Source organism: Varroa destructor, unplaced genomic scaffold (genome assembly GCF_002443255.2).
Source record: "Varroa destructor unplaced genomic scaffold, Vdes_3.0 BEIS01000001.1, whole genome shotgun sequence".
NCBI lineage: Eukaryota > Metazoa > Arthropoda > Arachnida > Mesostigmata > Varroidae > Varroa > Varroa destructor.
In genome coordinates this window covers 29,496,097-29,519,944 of record NW_019211454.1, presented here as the reverse complement: position 1 = coordinate 29,519,944, position 23,848 = coordinate 29,496,097, and the positions used below count along the sequence as shown (strand labels likewise).

The following is a 23,848-nucleotide window of genomic DNA, read 5'->3' as shown; positions in this document are numbered from 1 at the left end:
GATCGAGGAGGCAAGACGATAGTTACTGACACCTGGTACTTCCTGGTTGTTTCTTACTTATGTAACCGATTTGCGTACATGGAGCTGTTCTTTTCCAAGAAAGCTAGAAGTTTCGCTGCATACGTCGACAAAATATGCAGGAAAACAGTGTTAGCCGCATGGACGATCGAATCGTCCTTCGCCTGCCCTTGCAACGGCTCTTAACTTGTTCGACCCCACAGTAGATCCAATTGCAAAGTATGAAATACACGTCACTTGAGGCGAGTTTACAATGAAGCATTTTAAGCAATTCAGTTGCGTCAAAGCCTCTTTTCTCAAAAGAGCACCTGAACTACCCGGAATATCGCACAGCTTTAAGCTGAGTTGCCATTGTTTTTTAAGAAGCTAGTTCATTTTGAGCTCCCAGCAACTAAAACCCTTAAGGAACAGGGAGCGAAGATTCACGGTTTTGTTGGGATTTTTTTTTGTTTCGGGTGCGGCAAGCAACAATTGTAGAAATATCGACCGGCTAAACAGGCATGTCGTTACTCGCTTCAATGTTCATGGTTTCCTTGATAGAATCTGCAGGAAAACAGGCTTCCACGAACCTCACAATACATGTAGGAGCTTCAGATACGAGAGAAATTGTGACAAACATCACACCGTTTGTGGCCCCCTGGTACCTTTATAAGGACATCCGGTAAATCTCTTAAATTTATTTTCTAAACTCGACAAAAGTCGTATAATGTATAAGACACAAAATGCTTTAAACGGTTCTGTAAAACTCTCCTGACATCAAGATATTTTTTCTTTGTGTATATGAAATTTTTGATTACGATTATCAAAGCTGTTTGATCTAAACTCAATCGTCGGATGTTGATGTGTAGAGTTTTCTAAAGTTTAAGCATTTTCCTACTTGTACGAAAAGCTGTTTTACAAATTCAGCTGTCCAGACCTGCATTGTGCCTGCGAAAAAATCATATTACGTTTGCTGTCAAGAGCAGAGCATTCAAATGATCAGCCAGTTGGCAATGGCATCTTCGCTGGATTCGGGTGCTGTATATTTTATTTTTCCTAAGATCTTCCTTCAGATTAACTCCTTATTATGCAGCGCTTCTAAACTGGCCCAGGTAAATCTTCACGCAGTACAGCCTACCATAGCAAGAGTCATGTCGCGAGGCAGTATCAAATTGAAAAGGTCAAAAATGCGGCCTGAAAAACCGTATAATTTTCTGATGAAAAATAGACACACCGTTGTTCAGATTTTTAATTCTAATGCGTGATTGAAGTTCAGTAAAGTGTGAAACAAAAGACAATTCTAAGTTTCCACAAAGCCGAAACCAACAACCTTGATCGAGGTGCTGATTAAGATAAAATTATAATGAAAACAATGGTTACATATGGCAAAGCTGGGCCAATAAGTGAATATAAAGGTAAAAACAATATTCAAGAACGACTTGCTGAAATATATGGGCCAGAAATTATAAACAGCATAGATACTATGCTATTTGCTAATGCTAAAAGGACACGTTGTTCCCTGCGATTGCCCATGACATAACTTTATTTTGTATGTTATTGATATTTTTGACTGTTGTTTCGGGAAATTGAAAATGATCTAGGTAAAGATAAAACAAAATCTTTTACAATTTGAAACTTGGGTTTCAAATGAAATAATACCAATGGTATCCTACGTAAATGCGAGGAAAACTATTTACTGCTCAAATTTATGAGGGTCAATCGTCCTACCTTTTCTGCCTAACGTGTGAAACATAGCGCCGTATTTAGGCATTTGTAGGATTGCACAAAATTGTATGGGTAGATCGAATCATATACGAACAGCGCTTCATAGATTAAATGATCTTCTTTATCCATCGGGGGTCTATATATTGCAGTGCTTTTAGATAGGCTTCGATGCCGCTTGGAAGGGATTACCAAGTGCATTGACAGATTTCTCTTACCAGCTTGACATAGTCTTAAGTGGATCTAGTGGACAACAGAGTGCAGTTTATCTTTATCATCAATTGTGTATTTTTACAGCCACTTTTAGGTAGTAGAAGTAAGGAAACATGTCACTCGCCTTTAGTCTAACATTAATTCCATTCTATATTCAATTTTTTCTATCTTGCCAGTCTGATTAGGAGACTTGGAATGTTTGATGAGTTGCTCTATTAAAGTTCCGAAGTATTTGTTTCGAATTACTTAATAACAGAGAGATAAAAAAAACGTCAAGCTCACTCTCCTTGTTCCAAACTTGTGTACTCTTGATTTTTTTCATGTGACACATGAAATTATAAATCAAATTGATTTAATATACAAAAAAAAAAAAGATGACAAAAAGGCTTGTTGCTAACCTATTCATTTCACTAATATCCGCGTTTTCGTTAATTAGATGTTTGTTTCTTTCAGTTGCGTAAGTACTTAGATCTAATGAGATTTTCAGGTGGTTATGCTTGTAAGAGCCGTTTATAATTGCACCCATTACAAAAACCGTGAATATAATTTTTCGAAATGTTCGCGTCTATAACACAGCGAATATAGAAATGCACGTTGTGCATATCCCTACGCCGGATTTTGTTCACCATCTTTTAGTTGCCGTAATAACTGAATTAAGAAGCAGTCTAGATTATAAAGCAATATGCGGCAACTTAAGATTATAGAATTGGTAACAGAATGGTTTAGTACCACCTTTTCAATGGCTTTTCCAAAAAAATTCCGTTGCTTCTAAGGCCTTGTTATAATAAGGTCACAGACAAGCCGCTGATGGCCTCTATTACCAATGGGACCCCTAACAAGTTTCGAAATCAAAAGGTGTATCCTGCAGTATAACAGAGCACAGGTATAATAGAGCGATACTCGCATGGTCAGTTGGAGGTATATTTAAGGTACGCACATGTACATTCTTTTGTAGTAGAAGTTCTCAGGGCGGCATTCTAAGTGCCTCCTTTTTTTTACAATGAAGCCCAAAGTTAAAGAGAAGCCAGTTCGATACTTGACAAGACACCAAGGTAGCGCCTTCGAATCCCGACAAGCCTGACGGTTGCCGAACGCGTCTGGAGTAGCAATGATGGAGTTGATTTCCGTGCTTAAGGACTGCGGGAATTTTGCAGAAGATCAAATTATATGGGTAAAGTGACCGGCAATTCCGGCAACAGATAGGGAACAATGACGACAGTGAGTCTCCGTATAGTAGCAGCTGGCGAGAGTTACGATAACGCTGAGCGACGAAAAATTACACCGAAACCAGACCGATAATAATAATAATAGGAGATGACTATTCGTAGCGTCTAGACACTTGTCATAGATTGTAATGCGTAAAAACTCAGCTAGTTCCTGATAAGGTTCCACATAACACACGCTCGGGCCTTTATTGGAATCGCTCCACAGCAATCGCTTGAACAAGTATACTAAGCAACTCGAATTTCATGTTGAAGCCTGATGAGGCGTCAATACGCTTTACTCGTACGTGTGACTCGTATGATCGCAAGACCTAGCAAGCCTAAATTTCACCTTACGAAAAAGCTATATACGAACTTTTGCTAGCTTACAAAAATATCTCATCTTAAAATTCTTTGGCGCTGTTGCGGAAGGAGATGGATATGTTCGAAGATGTGGATTACTTTAATTAGTGCCGGTATAGAACCTGCTTTGTGATGACCGTTGCAAGTTTGAGCACCTGTTAAGATAGCATCCAACAATCGAGCTAAAAAATTATCCATTTATTGAATTCCACTAACATATTAGTTTGTACGAATAGAAAAATATATTCACGGTACTTTAAAACAGGGTATTGTCGCAACGTTTTCTTAGCTTTAATGGATGTTCAGTTGGTGTTCTATAAACAGGGAACCTCTATGTTTATACAGCGGAACACAATAAAAAGCCTCAATATATCATTAGAAATTACTTTTTCTTTAATCCAATTCCCTTTTACTCTTTTGATCGTAACTCAGGTATCAAACAAAAATATAGAGATTCTCCTATGCGATTTTTCGCTTTATATAGTGGCTGCAATCTTCTAAATAAACATCAAACTTTTACCTATTTAGAGCAAATATAGGAACGATCAGCGATTGGACGGTCAGCTAACCGGGGTCTACCGTCACCTCAAGAATAGTTCTGAAATATCATCTATATCAGCAAAAATTATCGCTTGCCAATGCAAATATGGAAGCTACATTGTTTTGTAGGTAGAAGCCACTCGATAATTAATCATCAAAAAACCAGTTGGGCTTTGTAGAATCGGCCGGTCATTCGTTACTCGAAAAATGAAACGTTTATCGGATCGATTGATGTAGGTGTACAGCAATAAAGATACTATTCTAGAAACTTTTTATTACCGTCTACCTTCTCTATACCACTATACAGAATTAGGTTCATTTCACTTAAGTACGCTGACTAGCGTACTGAACGAATAGTTACAGAAAAATGTATTAAAATTATGTATTTTGTAATTTATATTTGATACTTTTACTATGGTGGCCAACATCCGATCTTCACCCATAACCGCTGAAAAGATCAATCAGGTAGCCTCATCTGTAGGGACTGTAAACGTGAAACTGACTTGTCTAGACTCTAATAAAGTTTTATTTATTATATATTGATACTCACCTCAGCTATCTATTAGCATGGTTTTTATGACATGAGCTGGCCCATTTTTTCATATATGGGCATTTATTAGCGCTATGGGTCGCCCAGTGATGATCAAGTATCGTCAAGGCAGTAAGCCTAGTAAGCTTTTTGCTAACATATCAGCGAAGACTATACCATAGAAGAAGAATGAACGTTACTTATTAATCCTGTGAGTCAATATTTTAAACATTATATGTTTTAGTAGAATTGCGTTACTTATTTAGTGTACACGGTCTTGTGATGGGTTATTTGGACGTTTAACGTCTGGCGCGCATTTCCGGCGCCCCACGTAGAGTTTATAGCAAGGTTCCGACGGGAACAATATGCTGTCGTGTCCCACACACGTAAATTGCATACGAATTTCTCTTGCCTACCAAAACGCATTTCCAACTGCGTATTTTGTATCGGGGCTTATTAAGTATCCCGTAGCATTCCTTCGTGGTATATGACCTGCGGGAACACGTACGAATGTTACTTTCAATTAAGTATTAAACCTTCAATTGCTAGTTTAGATATTCGAGCGATAAGTTTTATCCACTGGTCATTCATTTTGGGTTTTGCACTGATGTACAAAGGCATAATTTGTTTTCAGTGTATGGCTTGCTGATAGCCATTTAGGTTTAACTGTAACCAAAAAACAGACCGTTTATAATATGTACTCATACACACGATTAAACTCCGACTTGCAATCTTGAGGACAGATGCAATACTTTACTGGAGGTTAACAATTTTTCTACTGTTTGAGTTGTGGATGACGAGATTTTTATCGTACCCATATTGACGGTTATTTTTTATTACAATTTACTTTAAGTGCAAATTACATTTTAGGTCGTTAGACGAGTTAGTTTCTTTGACAGCCTTCGACCTATCTAATATTGAGTTATTTTAATATTGTTTATAGATTAAGTGTTTAGGTGTTCTAGTTACCCTTTGTTTGTGTACCATTTTCTATGGAGAATGACGATGCTCAGTTTTATTGCGGCTTTTTTCTTTGTATTAGAGCCTTTTTCAAGCAAATTCATGTGGTTTCAGTTTCTATAAAACATTCATAATTTAAAAAAAAAAACATTTATAAAAACATATTCAACACAGATCCTCGAGTGTAAATCTAACGAAGCCCAGTGTACCACTTCAAATGCAACCATTTGTTAGATATAGGACAAACACTCAGTTGAAACAGCCATTTCAATTTCCGTATTTCCACCAAATATCGAATAATTTTATAATCTTCGTCACCAATAATTGGCTGTCATAAGTTACCCAAAGGCGCGTTCTACTGGCAATGCAAAATATGTCCTATCGAAGGTAAGACACCCGTATATATATATATATTCTATTAATTTTATAGGTTTATAAATTTTTATATGAAAAGTATTCTCGACGAAACTTTTAAATAGTTTCTATTTCATGCACCATAACTTTGAGTGTTCGGTGGAATCGTAAATAAGCCGTTTAAATACGCCGACAAATTATCGACAGGAGGCAGTGGCTTCCATTCTGCCACTTCAGGGCCAGGGATGCCCATTTCAATATCACTGAAAACATGTTGATCATCCTTGTTCTTCAAAGACTCGATATCGGAATACTTCGATTCGAGCATTCAGTCACGATTCTGAACTGAGCTTTACTTTGGCCAACTATTAATAATGTTTCATCGCAGTCCGATGAAGCTGGTGGAGGATCACCGGATTGTTGAGCAATGGATATCTTTCCTTGGGCGACATTGTTTTCTTAACATCACCTTTCTTCTTTATACCTCACACCGCTCGACATCCACTCACAGCCACAAACTGCTCTATTTCAAAGAACAGAGTACGACAAACCCGTTAGCAGTTTCACGAACGTCCTACGATACAGAATGTAATGACAAATTCTCGATTACGGTGTCGTCTAATCCTTTCAAGCCAGAGATTATAGTAAGTACTGATTGGGTTGTTACGAGACATTTCTCCTTGAAGAAGCCGTATAAGGTTCCGCAGTTCAGTTGATAAAAGGCTATGTACTCAAATGCACGTTTCGTGGCTTTATTATTACACACAGCAATGTTGCTTAAAGCATGTAGTGGCAGATCAAAACTGAGAAAGCTAAAATTGGGCACACTAAAACCACCGCCGATTATTTGCTCCAATTTCTGTAATTGTAAAAGGCTTATTGAAAAGATAGTGGGCCTGCAAAAGTTTACACATTGAAAATTAATTCGTTTCATTTCAAAGTATCGTTTTTACGAGAACTTTTGCAAGTATCTATCTGATGGAGCAGTGAAAAGCATGGTTGTTGCCGAGTGTTATTATTAACTACTACTATTAAACTTTTTCCATGTGACAGGATAGCTGATCAAAAAACACAACACATATTACAATCCCATTCTTATTATAATCAATCACACCTGCTAAATTTACACATTCATTTATCAATCGTCTCCAAGGATATCGGAATGAGACAAACACATAATAATTTCCAATTAGCTTAGTCTAGCTATGATGTAGTTGAAATTAGCTCGCATCCAAAAAGCAGGCGTTTATATTTCTCACGGCCTTATATTTTTTTTATATAGTCATTCATTGTGCCGACGAAACACCACAGCATTACATGTATAATAAAGCTATAATTATTTAGTTGAATACAGGTTCAGGTCTATACATATGTAGCACGTTGGTGCAACTTTAATGAGCAAAACAATAACGCAGAAAATATAACTAAATTATTAGCGTGTGCTTTATACACTAAGAGAGAAAAAACTAAGAACAGAGAATAATGAAAGGCACATATTTTTCTCAATCGTGGTTAATTATTTTATCAAACAGAGTAAATTCGCCTATATACGATTGCTGTACACAGATTGGTTTATGCGATGCAATTAGAGAAGGTCCTAAATCGTTCTGATGCTTGGAACCTACTGATGGGAACTATTGCTTAGATTTTACGTGGGTCTCATGCTACACGGGCGTCTATTATTTGAAAGCTCCATAGGCCTTTCGGTTATTTGGTCATGTTTTTATTGGTGTTTACGAAATTTTTTTTTCTATTCAACTATCGCCATAAAGGATCTGAGTTTATTCCTATGCTCTACAATTCATACGTCAATAATTGCTCGGACTACCTCGGCCATAAGATGAGAGCACAAAGGTGAGGAAACAGGTGCCACAGCCGTCAAATATAGTAAAACGACTCATCATATTGCTATATAAATGTGTGACGTTTATGAAACGAAGGGTATATTGTGGCGCGAAACCGATGCCTGGCTCGCGTAGAGATAAGGCCCATCACACCGTCGAGACGTATCAGTTATTTACATCAGTTAACACATGCTTCTTTTGCGGGGGCCTAATAGAAGAAATCGAAGGCGCGTTAAGGACCCACCTTAAACAATGCGATGATTTACTGTATTTTTTAAAGTTTAAAGAAAACCATATGTTCGACCAATCGAAAATTATTGATTAGTTAAAAACCTAGCAAACGAAGCCGTCAAGTTATATGCCGAATGCACGATATATTACGGAAAAATTTTCCCACAAAGCCCTCGGCTTATGTTCTTGCCAGATATACAAATTAGGCTATTATTACAGACGACATAAAGTAAATCTCAGTAAATATAATAGTAACAAAAAAATATTCCGAACATCAGTTGTCTAGCCAGCAGTTATAAAAAGGCGTTCATTAATGTTATTATTATATATATACTTTTATATGTTATAATTATTATATAATTATCAGCCTTTTGTACCCCTTCGTCGTTAGTCATTGTTTAGTAATTCTCATCATCAGTTTCGTATGGGAAAAAATTATGCGGTAGCAAAATACTTCCATTCGTTAGCTACCAGTCGAGCCTTTAGTCACTCGTCTAAGCACGGGTCCGTTCGAAACAAGCGCTGTATACACACACACCCACATGCGGTGCTATTGAAGTAATGTCAGTTGGGATTTGCAACGTAATTTATGAATGTTTTTGATTGTCAGTGTCGTGAAGTTCGTCATTGGGTCAGAAGGGTTAACGCAGTCCCAAGGGTACTTGTGCTAGTGAGCGCCAATACTAGCCACCGCAAAAACAGAAACAATTCGACGGACGACAGCGCTGCTGTTTCTGGCGACGGCGCTTGTGTTCTGTACTATTGCCCATGCCGCGGAAGAGAAAGCAACGCGAGGGTTCAGTCATCGGTTTAGTGCTGCCGTAGTTGGGAAAGGGGGGTAGAAGAGATGGTGGGTCGCTCGCCCTGTTGTTGAGGCCTAACGTTAAAGCAGCTGAAGCAGTAACATAAAGAAAAACTAAACAGCCAGAGGATCGGCCGCCTTTAGCCTAAAATTGTACTGGCTCCATGGCCGCGACAGTCACAGATGAGCGAGCCGAGTGCCGCGGGAGGAAATAGATGCTTACGACGACCACCACCACTGTAGTTGCGGTGTATATCGTGAACGCCGGCGGCCTATCCTTCCTCCACTGGCCGACAGGCTGTTGTCTGTGTGTGTTGAGATTGTCGTTCATTGGCGTCATTAACTGCGTGAAAATGTGCGTATGCGTAGCTGTGTATATGCCTTACTTCAGAAAAGGTTGAAGTATCAGTCCGGCTAGTTCGGGCACTGGGACCCATTGCTGTTCAGGCCACAACGGCGAGTTTGGGTCGATCAGCCAAGCAGGACCACGTTGAATCGCAGCCGTTGTTGACTATTGTTCGAAATCCTGTGCTGCTATGATTCGTAGTCGTTGCATTGTCGAGTTACTGAGTTGTCTCTACTGCGTCTGCTGTCCCGCCGTTATAGATTCGAGTGCGGCAGCTCGCCGAAAAAAAGTCAAATAATATAGTCACTGGCATCGCAACGAGTGCCTTTCTAAAAGTCAAGAGACCGAAACAGAGTAGTGCAAAGCAAAAAGAAATAGCTCTAGTCGGCGTCGTCGTAGCCGAAACTGAATCGAAGTGTTCCCTCACTTTACGCCGCAGTGAATACGACTGCTGCGACTGTTGTTATGGGAAGGCACTAGACATAGGGGTAAACAGCGGTCGATAGTAATTATCGCTTAAGAAGCTTTGGTTGGTTAGCTGATTTGTGTCCCCTTTCAAAATTTTCAGGAGAAAGGAACGCACATCAACCGATGCGCAGGAGGATCGAGGGAGGCACTGAGTGAGCACAGTAATGGTGTTCGCGCTGGCAGTAAATCTAGACAGCTGAGTGACGCTGATAAGTTACGAGATGGAACAAAACTGAGCATCAACGACGCTATTGGCAGCAGCAGTAGTTCTAATAGTAAAAGACCGGCACAGTGCAACCGTATTCCTAACTGATTAAAAGTTGTCGAGGTGAAATGGGGTTTGTACCATGGACGAGCAAGAAAGCGTATGACAGAACACCAGCGGTGACCTCATGCTCGTTCGCTTGAAGTTTATTTATATAAGCATACATAGAGAAACTTATACGTATACCGACGTTCTGCTGGAAGAACCGCTCGTTGTAGGTGGTGGTCTGTAGGAAACTTTAGATACCCCACATTTACGAGGAACTTGTTGAAATTACAGTATAGCCAACGTCAGTCGTAGCAGCTCCACGAACAACGTGCGTATGACAGGTGCATAATGGTTACGATCAGCAGCGGAAGCAGGGACCAACTTCGACATTTTCTCTCGTTTCGTATCGAAACAGAAAGCTTTGCTCAATGTTGGCTGGCTTGTTTAGTGTCTATGAATTGATTCCTGCATGGAAACGAGGCGTTCGAGTCTCATACCTAGCATCACAATGTTATCATGTATGCTGCATAATCAATAATCATGTTAGCACCTGTAGAAGTAAGTCGCATAAAGTATGTGGAATTTATCGCTGCTTGTGTGTCTTTCGTTCAGTTTGAGGTCAACAACTCGTTTAGCGTCAATTATTGAATTTTTAGACGATATGCCTCTAGATGTTACCTCAGTGTATGCCTATTCCTTCTGCTCTTCATAGCACAGAATTTGATTTGATCTAAAATCGCGACACTAAGTGTACCCAGTAACTTATGATTTGACGATTGTAACTGTATAAAACAACATTGAAAGATTGGTGCCCCTGCATTGATGTCTGCGCTGTTCCCAATCGTAAACCAATAGCGCAAACGTGGAGAAATCAACTACAGAGAGCCTGTCGTTGATGGAGGTCAATGAAAAAAAGCTTGAAAAATGAACTAATTGGCGTATTGTGTCATACCGAAGAAAACGGGTTGTTCACGATGTGTAGCGGTGGTCAGCGCTTGTCGGAGCAGGAAGTTCGTTCAGATCAGCGCTACGATTCAGCGCCGACTGGTTGCAGCCCGCTTTTGCGAGTGATTATTTCGCTGTGTATAGGTCTTCTCTTTTGTATATTGGGCGTGGTGTCATATACTACGTTTGCACCCATACTTGAACAGCAAGTTAAAGCGGTAAGTTACTTTGATTTTCATTTACTTTTTTTTTTTTTTTTTTTTTTTATTAGAAACATTCACTACAATGTTTAGATGAATCAGCATTTATGAAAGCACATGAGTTGAAAATGGGATACTGAACATTATTGTATCGCTAGTACATTTGTCCGTGAATAGACAAACATTTTTGATCAGAAATAGTCTTTTCTAGCGGAAACGTATGTTGCAAACTAGAGTTATTAAAAGCTGGGATGCAAAATTTTTCCTCTCATATTTCATTGATTCATTCATAGTCCTAACCTGTAATCGGTCTACCGTTTTAAAGGCCGCATTGTTCTTACAGACGGAATCGAATGAATATAAAAAAACGCATACAGCGTTATTATGAAAGATGAGTATATCGTATAAAAAGTAAACAGTTAAACATTTGTTTACTGGCTATTATAAACCTCTGAAAATAGTCGTGAACACAAACGTCAATCGGCCTCGCCAGTTATAGATTTCATTATCATGCTACATAGCTCTAGAAATACGCGTAGGCTAAACAAAGTTGGGCGACATGATTTGAACAAAATTGAAATTGTTGAGGCTGAGCGCCCGTCGTAGGTCCTGATAAGTCCTGCCATATATTAACCTCTTCCAAATGCTAACCATCCGTGTTTACGTTTATGCTGAAGCTCTATTGTAATCTGAAGTAGTTCGCTTGCATGTATCTACAAGAATTCAGACGCCAGTAACGAGCGTTCACAACCCCTTAAATTGTGCATTAACCTTAATAACGGCTAGAAGAATTTTATGTAACGGCATAAGAAGCGATATGAAATGGTCAATGCAGGGCTTACTCGGGGCCAGTTGTAAGTTATACGCCGGATTGAAACATATGTAAGCAGGCAAAGGCATCAGGCGTTCGCCTGCAAGTTATTTAGAACATAACGTGAGTCGGATTGTAGCATAAGTGAACTATACCAGTAATTATGAGCAGTTCCAGGACTCATCGAGTCTTCTCGTAAAACAACGTAATTACAATAGCATTCTGTGCAGTAACATAATGATAGAGAGATTTTACTAAGAAATGGAGACGTTTTGTTAATTCGTAACTTCATTGTTTAACTTGAGCATATTTAAAAGTGTGATCTTTTTCAAGTAGTCGACTGTGTTCGTTGCTTTTTGAAAACCTTGAAAAAAAATGTTATTATAACCTCTACACAAAGGCATCTACGCAAACTTCTATCCATACGGAAGCGAATATCATAGAACTTGATTATTTTTCCCTCTTATATATAAACACGTGTAAATTTATGTATGTATATATATATATATATATATATATATATAGTGTAAAATATGTATAAATTTTATTTTAAACATTACATAAAGATTACAGACATCTCTCCTTTTTAACTCTATTGATAATTGATTTATTGCCTGTGACCATCGGATAATAAATAACTGTAATAATAATAAGTATCATGTATTCTAGGCCTTATTCTAAATGTGTCCTTTATTATTTGCACGAAAGAGTCGGTTACAGAAAAGGATCCACTGTTTAGGTCAAGGATAACAACAACAACAACATCTTTAGCACCATTACCTGATTCTTGTGTCTGTAATAAAATGCAGGACCAACTAAAGGCTTATATGATATTCGTTGCGATAGTAAATCGATTGTCGATATAGCTCAACCGAGTAAAAGATTTATATATATATATGAATGAGGAACTTCCGTGCGGCCAGTTTTGTAACGTATGCTTTCTCCGGCTGAAGAAATTTTTGAAGCCGAGCCGCAGTAATAAATTAGCTTTTATCAAAATATACAATAGCTTTCAAGCTTAATAACAATAAAACTAATGAATTAAGACGGTACATAGATATTTCAAGGGGTGTACACATTTTGTAAAAAACCTCTCAAAACAGAGGTTTGAGTCGAATGATCGAATTAGTATTTATGATTGAGTTTTTCTAGATGGTTAATGGGATTATGATATAATAAGAACCTACTAAACATACCTTATTATCGAGAGGTCAACTTTTCACAGATCAATATTACCATCGCATCACATTCACTCAGGAAGGTTTGGCGGCTTATCATCGGCCCCATGCCCAAATAGCTATAACATCTTACCTAAGCCGTATTGTATATTGTGTTAAAGAAGATGCAAACCTATTCTATTCGAAAAAGTAATTAAACGAACGAACGAACTCTGTTGCCCATATATGGGCGCCATATGTGGTCAGGTCAGGGTTAAATGCTAGAAGATGCTACGAGAATACGTTTCAAACTTTACCTCGATAATGTTCATTATCTATTGCACAAAGTGTGTCACAAAATTGCCTCAACAGAACATTGTCAAGTAGGCAGTTACCCTCCCATTCCATGAACCCTATGTCCATAGACATTACCTATAGTTGAACTAGACGTTGCCTTGTATCACCAGATTATAGGCTTCTCTAATTACTGAGAAGATACGCGATACGCTTTTGTTATTACCTTCCAGCGAAGTCGAAGTTTAAAGCTTGCATGGTAAAACAGAACAATAAGAATTGCTTATGAGACCGTGTTCGGAAATTGATCCGCAAAAAGGTTTCATCTCTCGGGGGTTTTATCTTGAACGGCTAAATCTGTGATTGTAAATAGTCAGATTGCTGACTGGAGCTCTCTGTGAAATCACATAGAGGCAACATACCTTGCGTCGCTTGTGACTCAAGCATTTCCATTGGCTACACCATAGCTAACTAACAGCTATCATTTTAGGTTTTGTATCTATATTTTTGTACAACTGTCGTATGTATTAGTCAACAAAAATTCGTTTATATAGTTGCAATAGCTTTTTATTTAGTCGGCTGGAAATATTGCTTTTTACTAGTAAACACTAAATGGATCTTTTAAATTAAACTTTATTTTTTTTCAAGCCTAAGTTATGTGACCTGTACCGACTACTGTCATATTTTCGGCTTAACGTAATAATAATTTTCGGTATGACGTAAGTCACACGACAAATTTACGGCTGCAAAGTTTTTAATTTTACAGATTTGCAAATGCTTTTTCTAAGGAGGGCCTAGTTTATGTTCAGGTAGCTCCAAACAATGTTTGAACTACACTGCCGCACAATGGGGCCCTCGCGAAATACTCCTATGGAGCATACCATTTGTAATATAAACATAACGGTAACTGTAGCGGTTTTAAAATTTGTAGGTTTAACCTGTTAATTAATTAAAAATGTAGGTTTACCTGTTGTATCTAATTATTATTATTTAACGTTCTGCTAATAGGTTTGGCCATTTCAGCTGGGGCACTGTCAAACAACTGCGACTTGTACAAAGCGTTTTCTGGGAAAATCACTTATTATTAGGTTAATCATCGTAATCTCTAATTAAGTACGTTGGGTTTAAGCTTCGGTCGCTTCTAATGAGTGATGCAAAAAGCGAAAATGAGGACGTATCGTTTTTAGCCTCAGTTTCAACAAATCGAGGCAGATCTCTATAGTTAGTAAACACACTCGATGAACCAAGTCGAGCGCTCTTAACAACGAAACGTTCATAAGTTACGGACGTACCGTGATATAAGCAGTTCTTTCGGACCCTACTGGTACTAAAGCAAAGAGAAAGCATTAGACAAATCAGGTGTCAACAGATATTGGTCCATGACTTTGCTCTAAAGCGCGCCGTTTGCACCAGGCTGTGGGCCAAGCTCATAAACTCCATATAATGATTATATCTATAACAATTTCGACATTGAAGCCAAAACCAATCTAAGTCACTAGATTCCGTAGCAATTGAATACAATCAAGTCTTCAGATGAAAGAAGTCGTGCTTACTAACGAAATTTAGGTTTATCATTTATATTTCGCTTCAGATGCAAAATAGTTTTTCATCGTTAGATCGGAAGATAGGAGTAGGCAATTGTCTGTCTCAAATATGTGGTCTTTAGGGCATTTATTCTCCAAAATCATGACTTTGTTATTTGTGGTACGATTGCCGACTAAGGGTACGATGTTTCTTTGAAGTGCAGTGTTAGAGAGGGACAAACTTGCAACCGCTCTTGACACCGGTTGAGTGGACTTTTCCAATGCCGGTTTTTGTATCTACTGACTTCAAATAGGGTGAAGTGCACTTCGGTGGCGGCGATTCCTGTCCAGTAGCGAGAGTCTAGTAACAGGGCAATGCCAAAGTTTGATCCCTGATGAACGCTCCGCCTTCAAAAAACGGGTCAGACAATTCACAACCGATGATGTACACCTAAAACAGGTGAAATACGGTGGGCCGCGCCTAAGTTGAGATAAACCTTGCCAGACCGTTGGATAATAATTACTCACCAGCTATTCTTGATGCCAGAGAAAAGCCAGGATCGGACAACTAGCTCGTTTTGATGTGTCGTTCTGGATTCTGAGCGAAAATCAACTATTGTTCAGCGTTTCCGCGCTATACGAACTCCCATGACGACTAGAAATTTCCTTATTTGTCTAAGATCGAAGGTGTACGTTATTGTCAGTTTTCATACGGTTTCCTAAATATCTGAAGAAGACTTCCGTGAGGAAAGTAGAAGAGTCAATAAGATTCTTAGTTAACCTGCTTGAAAATTTATCCAAATCAATTTTTTGGTGCACCTAGGTTTTTGCCACAGAGATTGATAGCCGGTCTAGGCAAGGGAATATTAATTGCCAATAATGCCATTCAGGTAAAATTCGATGGTTGGACTTGCTGAAAGTTTTTAGCTCTTTTGAATTTTTCGGCCACTTCAGACCCTCACATTTTTGGGATTTCTGACTGGTATCAAAACAAGTTTGTAGTGTATCTGAGTGTAATTTAACATGAGTTTTCGTATTCTGATATCGCCAGACTTGCGGTTACTATTAAAAAGGTCTATGCGGATAAAACGAGGAACATCTTGAAAAGGATAGGTAGTGGTTTAGACCCCAATTTAAATTGATTGCGAGGAATGACACTTAAAGCACATATGAAATTGTGCTTAGGTGTAGGTCTGCTTTTATATAGATAGTCCTTGAAATAAAGCTTAAGAACGTATCCGTGTCTTTAGATGCCCGCGTCCTGGGTAGTAGAATAGTTTATAATAGATTAGATTATATCTATTAGAGACTGTAGAGTTGTGTTAAACTGAAAAGTAAACGTCTGGTTCTAATAGTTGATTCAGAAAAAGTCCTATTAACTTCTCGAACTTGACGATGAGATATGTCCTGGCTGTTGCTTAAATGACAGCTAAAGTATATCGTTTAAATGCCCAAAACTATAACGAGCCATCTTAAACGGATGTAAGCAGCTGTAGGCAGATTCAACTTAGCTTCAATGCATAGCCGTACATTTACGTACATACAATTATAGATGCACCTTCACTGACTAAAATACCAATGAAATTACCTTAGCTAAGTAGATATTTCTAGACCATTTCCTTTCACCCGACACCTTTCAGCTTCAAAAAAACCTCTCAATGTTATCCAGCTATAATTTAGAGTCGTTCTGGTCTTCTTTTACGATTATTAGTGCGCTTTAGCACTCAAGTGGGTGCAGTACTCGTGCTTTTCAACCGAAGCATGCTGAAACTAGCTTGGGAACCTGGTCAGGTGCACGTCATGGACACGATTCGTCTAGACACGCCTTTTTATCAAAAATAAAACGTTATAATAAAAAAGAAACAAAACAAGTAGTGGTCAGGCAGACATAGTGAATATCAGACATTGCAGCCGACGGTTATGCACCTTAAAGATGGCGGTGCCGGACGGGGGCAGACAAGCAAGCAGCATTTGAAAGCAGGTCTCGCTGGACGATTACCGCTATCACACTCTTATAATAGCTTGGTTAGCTTTGTTTTCATCAGCATCGAACTCGGGTCGCGTATTTGTTGTGTGATCCAGCATCCAGTCTTTCCTTTTTTGATTCTGGTTAGGGTATAGTAGCTGCCAAAGAATTGATCACCTCCAATACCTATGGCTCCTGGATAGCGTTTTCCGCAAACGTCACTATCACCAGTTTGTCAACTGGTAGTATCTAATAAACAAATGGTGCCGGTCTGTAAGCACAATACAGATAGCGATAGGTAAGAAAAACTGGACTATATCTAAACTTTTTGCAAAGCAGAAAGAAAATGATGCTTGTCCTCTTTAAACGGGCAGGAGAGGTTATCGGATTTCCATTGAAACTGTTACTAGATACATACGTTGTTCATTAAAATTTAGTCATAATTACCGCATTATTGAATTCGTAGTCAAGTATCTCGTGCTGTTCCTAGGGGGTATCAAACGAACTTAGAAATCGAATGGCCAGCCGCTAGTATTGACCACCGTCAGTCGGTCGACTGACTAGAAAGGATTCCACATTCGTACAGACAGCTTTCGTAAATGCTCAAACCAATGAAAGCACTCAAAATGAGACGTAACGCTGATCGGCCAGTAGGTTGCCCGCAGCTGGCCCATCATTGATGCCCATAAATCTAATAATGCTAGAATAACTCTGTCCATTGCGATCATTCACTAGTGGTAACGCTGCTGTCCAGTCGCTCAGCAGCCAGTGCGCAGCCGGCGGTCAGTGTTCTGTTGGCAGCGCCTATTTTCTGCGACGATATCACCCGGCAGTGTGCAGCATCTGCGAAGATCACCCAGTAGCAGAAAAAAATACGTACGGAGAACAGAATGCGTGCTCTCGTTATGCCTTCGATACAATATTTTGCAGAGCATCCTTCACAAATAATCTTCACTATCATTTCTGCATCATTTTTGAGCGTTGTACGAACTTGCGCGCACATTTTTTACTCAAATCAGTGATAGATGAGAATGGAACGATATGCGGAACTTCTGTTTTCCTTATACTAGTACGCAACTTTGCTTTGTCATTCCTGTTCTGCTGGGAGCCATGCGACAGATGACGAAATTGGCTATGAGTTGTCTTGGAATAGAGTCCCCAAGAGAGACGAATGCATCATTTGTAAGTACTCAAATGTTATTGAATCGTTACTTGTCAATCGGATGAATGAGGTACGATAATGAAGCGACCCAATCGTCTAAGTTCATTGTTCATTGCATTTTATTCGAAAGCATCACAAACAAACATTGGTCTATATTATGTCAACAGCGAATACCGTAACTTGAAGCAGCTCCGTCATTTGCAAGTAAATAACATCACTCGTTGTAACCCCCCCCCCCCCCCACTTAGTGTAATAAAGGATCTCCATGTTGACATTGAAAAGTGCCATCATACTAAAGCTGCCCCTCCAACGGTACGCCAGTAAAAAAAATATGGTAAAAAATTGACGTTTAAGTCACCATTCGAGCTAGTGATTTTTTGCTACATCACATTTCCAGAAGTATGTACAGGCGACGAGGCATGGCCAGTGTTCCTTGCGACACCTATGGCTCGTACTTACTTATTATATGTGAACAAAGGTTTTTTTTTTTTTTTTTATAGAATACACATTTTATTCACTGCGAGAACAAATTGAACGAGACCTATACAAACTTCTATTCTATCGCACATAAACGTGTCGGTAAAATTAACGGATTAATATAATAGGAAATCGATACATTTTGACGCATCCAACAGATCATGCAAAAAATATAATTTCTAATCTTTCAATTTTTTTTTTTTTTTTTTTTCGTCTAATGTTAAAAAAGGCCTACGCTTATTATTCGTTGCTTCATACCGAAATAACCCTTTTTAATGATACGAGCCAACAATTGATTTCTGTTATAACATAAATTCCTGTGCATTGCAAATATCATTAGCTATTTCCTGAAATACCAAAGCAATTTCAAGTGTAGATGGTCTTTTTGTTTTTGTGTCTCATATCCACTAGAAGGAGTTCATGTTTATGCTATAGTTCATCAAAAATTCTAAATGATCATTATGGATCTTTGTTTGAGAATGTCGGCCGCACCATGTGCTCCACTTCTCCAAGTGCCGAGAAATGGCCGTAAAGATAACAGTCTTCGATCGAATACTTCATCCCCACTTGAAGTAAATCCGTAATGCTGAAGCCGTGCTTTTTTTTCGAGCACTTCGCATCGTACGAAAGCCATGTTAGAGATTTTTGCCTTAGTGATCATGTTGGGTTTCGTCCACATTACTCAGGACGTAGTCGTCAATTCTGATTGATTACGGTCAGTAATTTGTTTCTTACCGTAGACGTTTCATAATCTGTACCTATTTAATTTTCTCTACAACAACAGTATGTAACGTAGCGGCTAATCCCTATATGATTCGTGTTACGCCGTTACATCCTTATCGCTTTTCCATCTCTTCACGACGATGCATTCATATCCCTCAGTGTTATCATGGTTTGTTTTCTGATCATTTGAGTTCTAATAGCTTTCTTATACACGAATATAACGAGTTACATTGTAAACAACAGCGGTTATTGTCTTATATCTTCTAATAATCGGCTAATCAGCTTTAGTTGCTTGGAGAACAAAATACAATTGCTCTTATACACCTCTTCAAGTCTGTAAACATTCGTACCTTTGATAGGGCTATAATAATAAATAAAAAATGCAATATTCAGTAAAATAGGTACATTGCAAGATTATTCCTTCTAATCGTTTATTATAGACCCAGGTTTATTAGAAACCCTTTATTAGAAACCAGCTTATTACTATAGGCCCGTTAATTCCACTGTGTCTATTTTGTGGTAACGGCCGTGCTATTTTTTACCAAGCGTGCCTGACCCCCGCAAACATTTACCGAAATGCATTCAAGTTGCGTGTCGCTAAAGATATATATATATATATATATTATTATAACGTACTAATAAAGACAACTATCTTTAATTTTGCAGAATTTAGTAATCGACCCCTCCAACGAGGTTTTTGAGAGTTGGCAAGAACCCCCCATAACCATAAATGTTAAAATGTACTTATTCAACTATACGAATCCGGAGAAAATACTGGCTGGGCTCAAGCCTACAGTAGATGAACTGGGCCCGTTTGTTTACAGGTGGGTAGCTCGACGCAAACTATGTTCACATGACGCAATATTATGGCTATTTCAATCTCGGTTCCGTTTAAGTTCACTATATGTCTCATAAAGGTTCCAGTTCATAAAAGACGCCGATCTTCATCTTGCTTTGAGAGCGACGGTGAACCTTTACCAAGGGACTGCCATATTGTTTTTTGCATGCAAGTTAATTTGCGTGTGATATCACGTTCAATATTAAAACTGGCGATACATGGCCGACTCGTTTTCAATACTATCTTGCTTTTTCTTTTGCTCTTAACGTCAGGGAACGTCGCCAGAAAGTCAATATTACATTTAATGGAAATGGTACAGTATCGTACCGTCAGATTGTTTCGTATGATTTCTTACCACACCTCAGCGTGGGAAACCTCGATGATGAACTCTTTACTCTCAATGTACCGATGATTGTAAGTTAATACATTTTACAATTTCGAGAAACCATTTTTGCCGAATTCATTTTAGCTCGTGTTAATATCAGATCTATCAGGACTACTGACTAACCTCATGAGACCAGTAATTTTAATATGAAATGTCATCTTAATAGTTTTCGTAATTTTACTGTGCAGGGCTCAGCATATAAAAATAGAAAAGCTCTTCTTAACGAGGAGTCAATGATGGCGCACACTATAGAGGAACTCTTCGAGAAACACAATCAAACATTTCTGATCCAGAGGAAGGTACGCGCCCCAAACATATCCAAAACATGGGCATCTTACTTGTAAATGATACTTACTTGTAAATGATATAGAAATAAATGTAATACTTTTATAACGATAATAATTATCTATCGAGCTAGGTTCGCGAGTTACTGTTTGAGGGTTACCAGGATCCGTTACTTAGGGTGGCAAAGGAGATGGGGTGGTCGTCATCAACACGATTCGGGTACCAGGTTAACGTACGTCAAAATCCGTTTTGATATTCAAACTAGATTTAAGTGTACCGACTGCTTCAATCGAAGATGTTCATCCCATAAAGACTTCAAATCAAAGACTATTTTCTAAATATTAAAGAAAACCAAAGACAAACGCACTATTTTAGGTTACCAAGAAATATAAAGATAACTTATGGCACCTTATTCAGAGCAATCTTATTAAAATGATACATATCTTCTGTTTGAAATATTTGCAGATTATTGATGCTATCAGCACAGTACCTGCTTTTTCTCTATGTAGAGCCAGCTGCTTGCAGTTTTAGATCCTACCATTTTCTTTATACACTCAAATCGATCACGGTTTTTCTCGCGCATTACACGGTGAACATGTTATCATTTGTCCCAAATGGTAAAATACTATAATGAGAAAAGTAAAGCTTTGGTTGAGCACTTTTTATCACGTTTTTGACTTAATGTAAATTTTAGCGTAACAATAGCGATGACGGAATTTATACAATCTACACGGGGGAAGAAGGGATGGAGAACTACGGCACGGTGGATAGCTGGGACGGCAAGAAAAGGGTACTCGCTTTCCGGCGATCGTGCAGCTTCATCAATGGAACTACCGGTGAGATGTGGCCGCCATATACACTCACTAGACAGACACCCTTGGTGTTTTTCGTCTCGCCTATTTGCCGCTCATTGCGACTGGACTTTCTTTGTAATGAGACCGTCAAGGGAATTCGGGTAGGACCCTTTGTAGTCAGCTTATTTAGTAGTGTCTACGATCTTCTTTGTCTTCATTGTGTAATTTGATTATGGCTTACAGTTAACGTATTAGTGAACTAGCCAGTACCTATTAAATCTGCATATTTTATTTTCTATCCTAGGCTTTACGATATCATCTTAGCCAACGGCTGTTTGACTATAGCATCAAGGAGAATCAATGCTTCTGTACCAAGAAGAAGGGCAAAGATCCTGAATGCTTTCCTAACGGTCTTCTTGATCTCAACCGATGCCAGCCAGGTATGTGTTGCAAATCTTGTCTACGTATTTTGCTGTTCATGGAAATCAGCTTTTAGAGCATTTATTAAAAGGTTGAATTTTGGAACTCTATTTGTAATACGTATGCCTTTTATACAATATTTCAGACGCACCAATAGTAGCATCACTCCCGCATCATCTGTATGCCGCCTCATCTGTTTCTGAAGCCGTTGATGGCCTATCGCCCGATCCCGAGCTGCATGAGTTCTTCATGGATGTCGAGCCCACAATGGGCATTCCCCTTAGGGTATCCGCTAGACTGCAACTTAACGTTATCGTCGATGCTTTTAAATGTAAGCGCTGCGGTATCCAAAAAATCCGTTGAACAATATGTATTAATTAAGTAAAACAAATAGTTGTATATTTATTTCTTATGATCGAATGTATTTTATAAATGTTCATCTTAGTATATAATGTATTGATTAAATTTCATTTTCAGGCTTTTTGAACTCTATCCTAAGAGTTAAATGACGTTTTCTTTGTTTCAAACGTTTTGCAGACTTCAAGCAATTCCAAGTATTTAAGAAAAGAGTATTCTTGCCAACGTTTTGGACGGAAACGACGGCTATGATTAATGACGATATAGCATTTAAGATACGTCTTGTCACTGAGGATCTGGCCAATTATGTGACTTTTGCCGCACTTGCTTGGGTACTCATAGGATTGATAGTCATCATATGTACGTTCGGCTACGTCATAGCGTACACAAGAAGATCGGTACGTCTCATACAAAAAATATACGTCGACTATAATTCCATATGGGACATCAGTAATCCGGATCCGAGCTTTTTAAAGGACAGATTAGTGTTTTAGCACGGCCACTGCTTTCTATACAAAACCGCGAAGAGAGCTCCAACACTGTATTGCCAGCTCCCTTGAAAACAGCATTTGGTCAAAAAGAAAGACAAAGCAGCTACAATTTCAAGCTTCGCTTAAAGATAAACTGCCCAAGATCACACCAAGTCAAAGAGGAAAACATCGAGGGTAAGAGCAAAACCTAGTGTTGACGAAGGCCGTAAAAAAAAGCTACAGTTTCTTTCGACTGAGCAGTCACTATGATTTTCGGTTTGAATGCCTTCACATGTCCTACCTTCCGGGTTGCTCTTACGTTACCCCTCTCCACTTCCACGTACTTTGCGTATTTAAAACTAATATTTTGCCGCCTACCTTGTGAAGTTTTTATCAAGTTCATTCCATCGATAAATGTAGCCAGGAACTCATTATTCTGTAATGTCGTTGTTCCTACTGTTCTTCCAGAAGCAGGAGAAGCGGCCTTCGTCAAGCGGTTATGCGGCTGTAAAGATGATTGCTACGACGCGTTTAGCTTGAAGCCTTCTTTTTTTTAAAACTGCTAAACGGTCGCTCCCCAGCTTGTCACTCACCGAAGGCTGCGGACAAAACGAATTTACTACGCAATTATATTATTAGAACCTTCAAGTGGGAGACTCGTCGTGAACCTCGTTGCTCAACAATAGTCTAGCAGAGCTTTGCCATTAGGTGTACATTGGAGAATGAATATTGACTCTGTTCAGGTTGACACGAGGTTCGATGTGTAATCGTTTGTGTTGTCTCATATATGGAACGAGGTCAAGCACAATGAAGAACTGCATTTCCAGGTTATTCATTATATTTTAATGGCTTATTTATGCCTGAATTGGATGTTCACAAATGCCTCGGTATTCCAATGACGTCATGTAGAAGCTACAGATTCTGCAGAATTCTTTCTGCAGGACACTAGCGCATCGTTATCGTTTTACCGTTCACATGGCTACCCATTTACCTTAACGACGAACAAAAGTATAGATACGGCTGTTTTATAGCACGATTTTCCTCAAGCTCGCCAGAATTCTGAAAGGATTCCCTGAGAAATTGTAGAACCAGTTAACATGGGTTTGAGTTTTTAGATTCGCAAGTTTGCGATCAGATAAACGCAGTGACGAAAATGCGGAAACTTTTTTCGTTAGTAAGATATAAAGAAGCTGCAGTATATACATGGTCCTATATAT

At 38.7% G+C, this 23,848-nt stretch overlaps 1 protein-coding gene across 7 annotated transcripts; it reads left to right on the top strand.

Annotated features, from left to right (window-relative positions):
- The first annotated feature begins 8,490 nt into the window (after positions 1-8,490).
- LOC111255252 (scavenger receptor class B member 1-like) lies at positions 8,491-23,842 on the top strand. 7 transcript variants are annotated; one of them, XR_002675388.2, is made up of 11 exons: positions 8,492-9,112; positions 9,672-10,987; positions 19,749-19,906; positions 20,193-20,334; positions 20,494-20,604; positions 20,724-20,822; positions 21,285-21,545; positions 21,689-21,824; positions 21,950-22,135; positions 22,342-22,826; positions 23,103-23,842. XR_002675388.2 is itself a non-coding variant. In XM_022817014.2 (11 exons), exons 2-11 carry the CDS (start codon positions 10,730-10,732, stop codon positions 23,169-23,171), a joined length of 1,638 nt encoding a protein of 545 aa, XP_022672749.1. In that variant the 5' UTR covers positions 8,493-9,112; positions 9,672-10,729; the 3' UTR covers positions 23,172-23,842. The 7 variants fall into 7 exon arrangements, 2 of the variants coding, with proteins under 2 accessions (XP_022672749.1, XP_022672748.1); XR_002675387.2 differs by having other exon boundaries at positions 23,100-23,842; XR_015328403.1 differs by having other exon boundaries at positions 8,492-9,153; positions 23,100-23,842.
- The last annotated feature ends 6 nt before the right edge of the window (positions 23,843-23,848 follow it).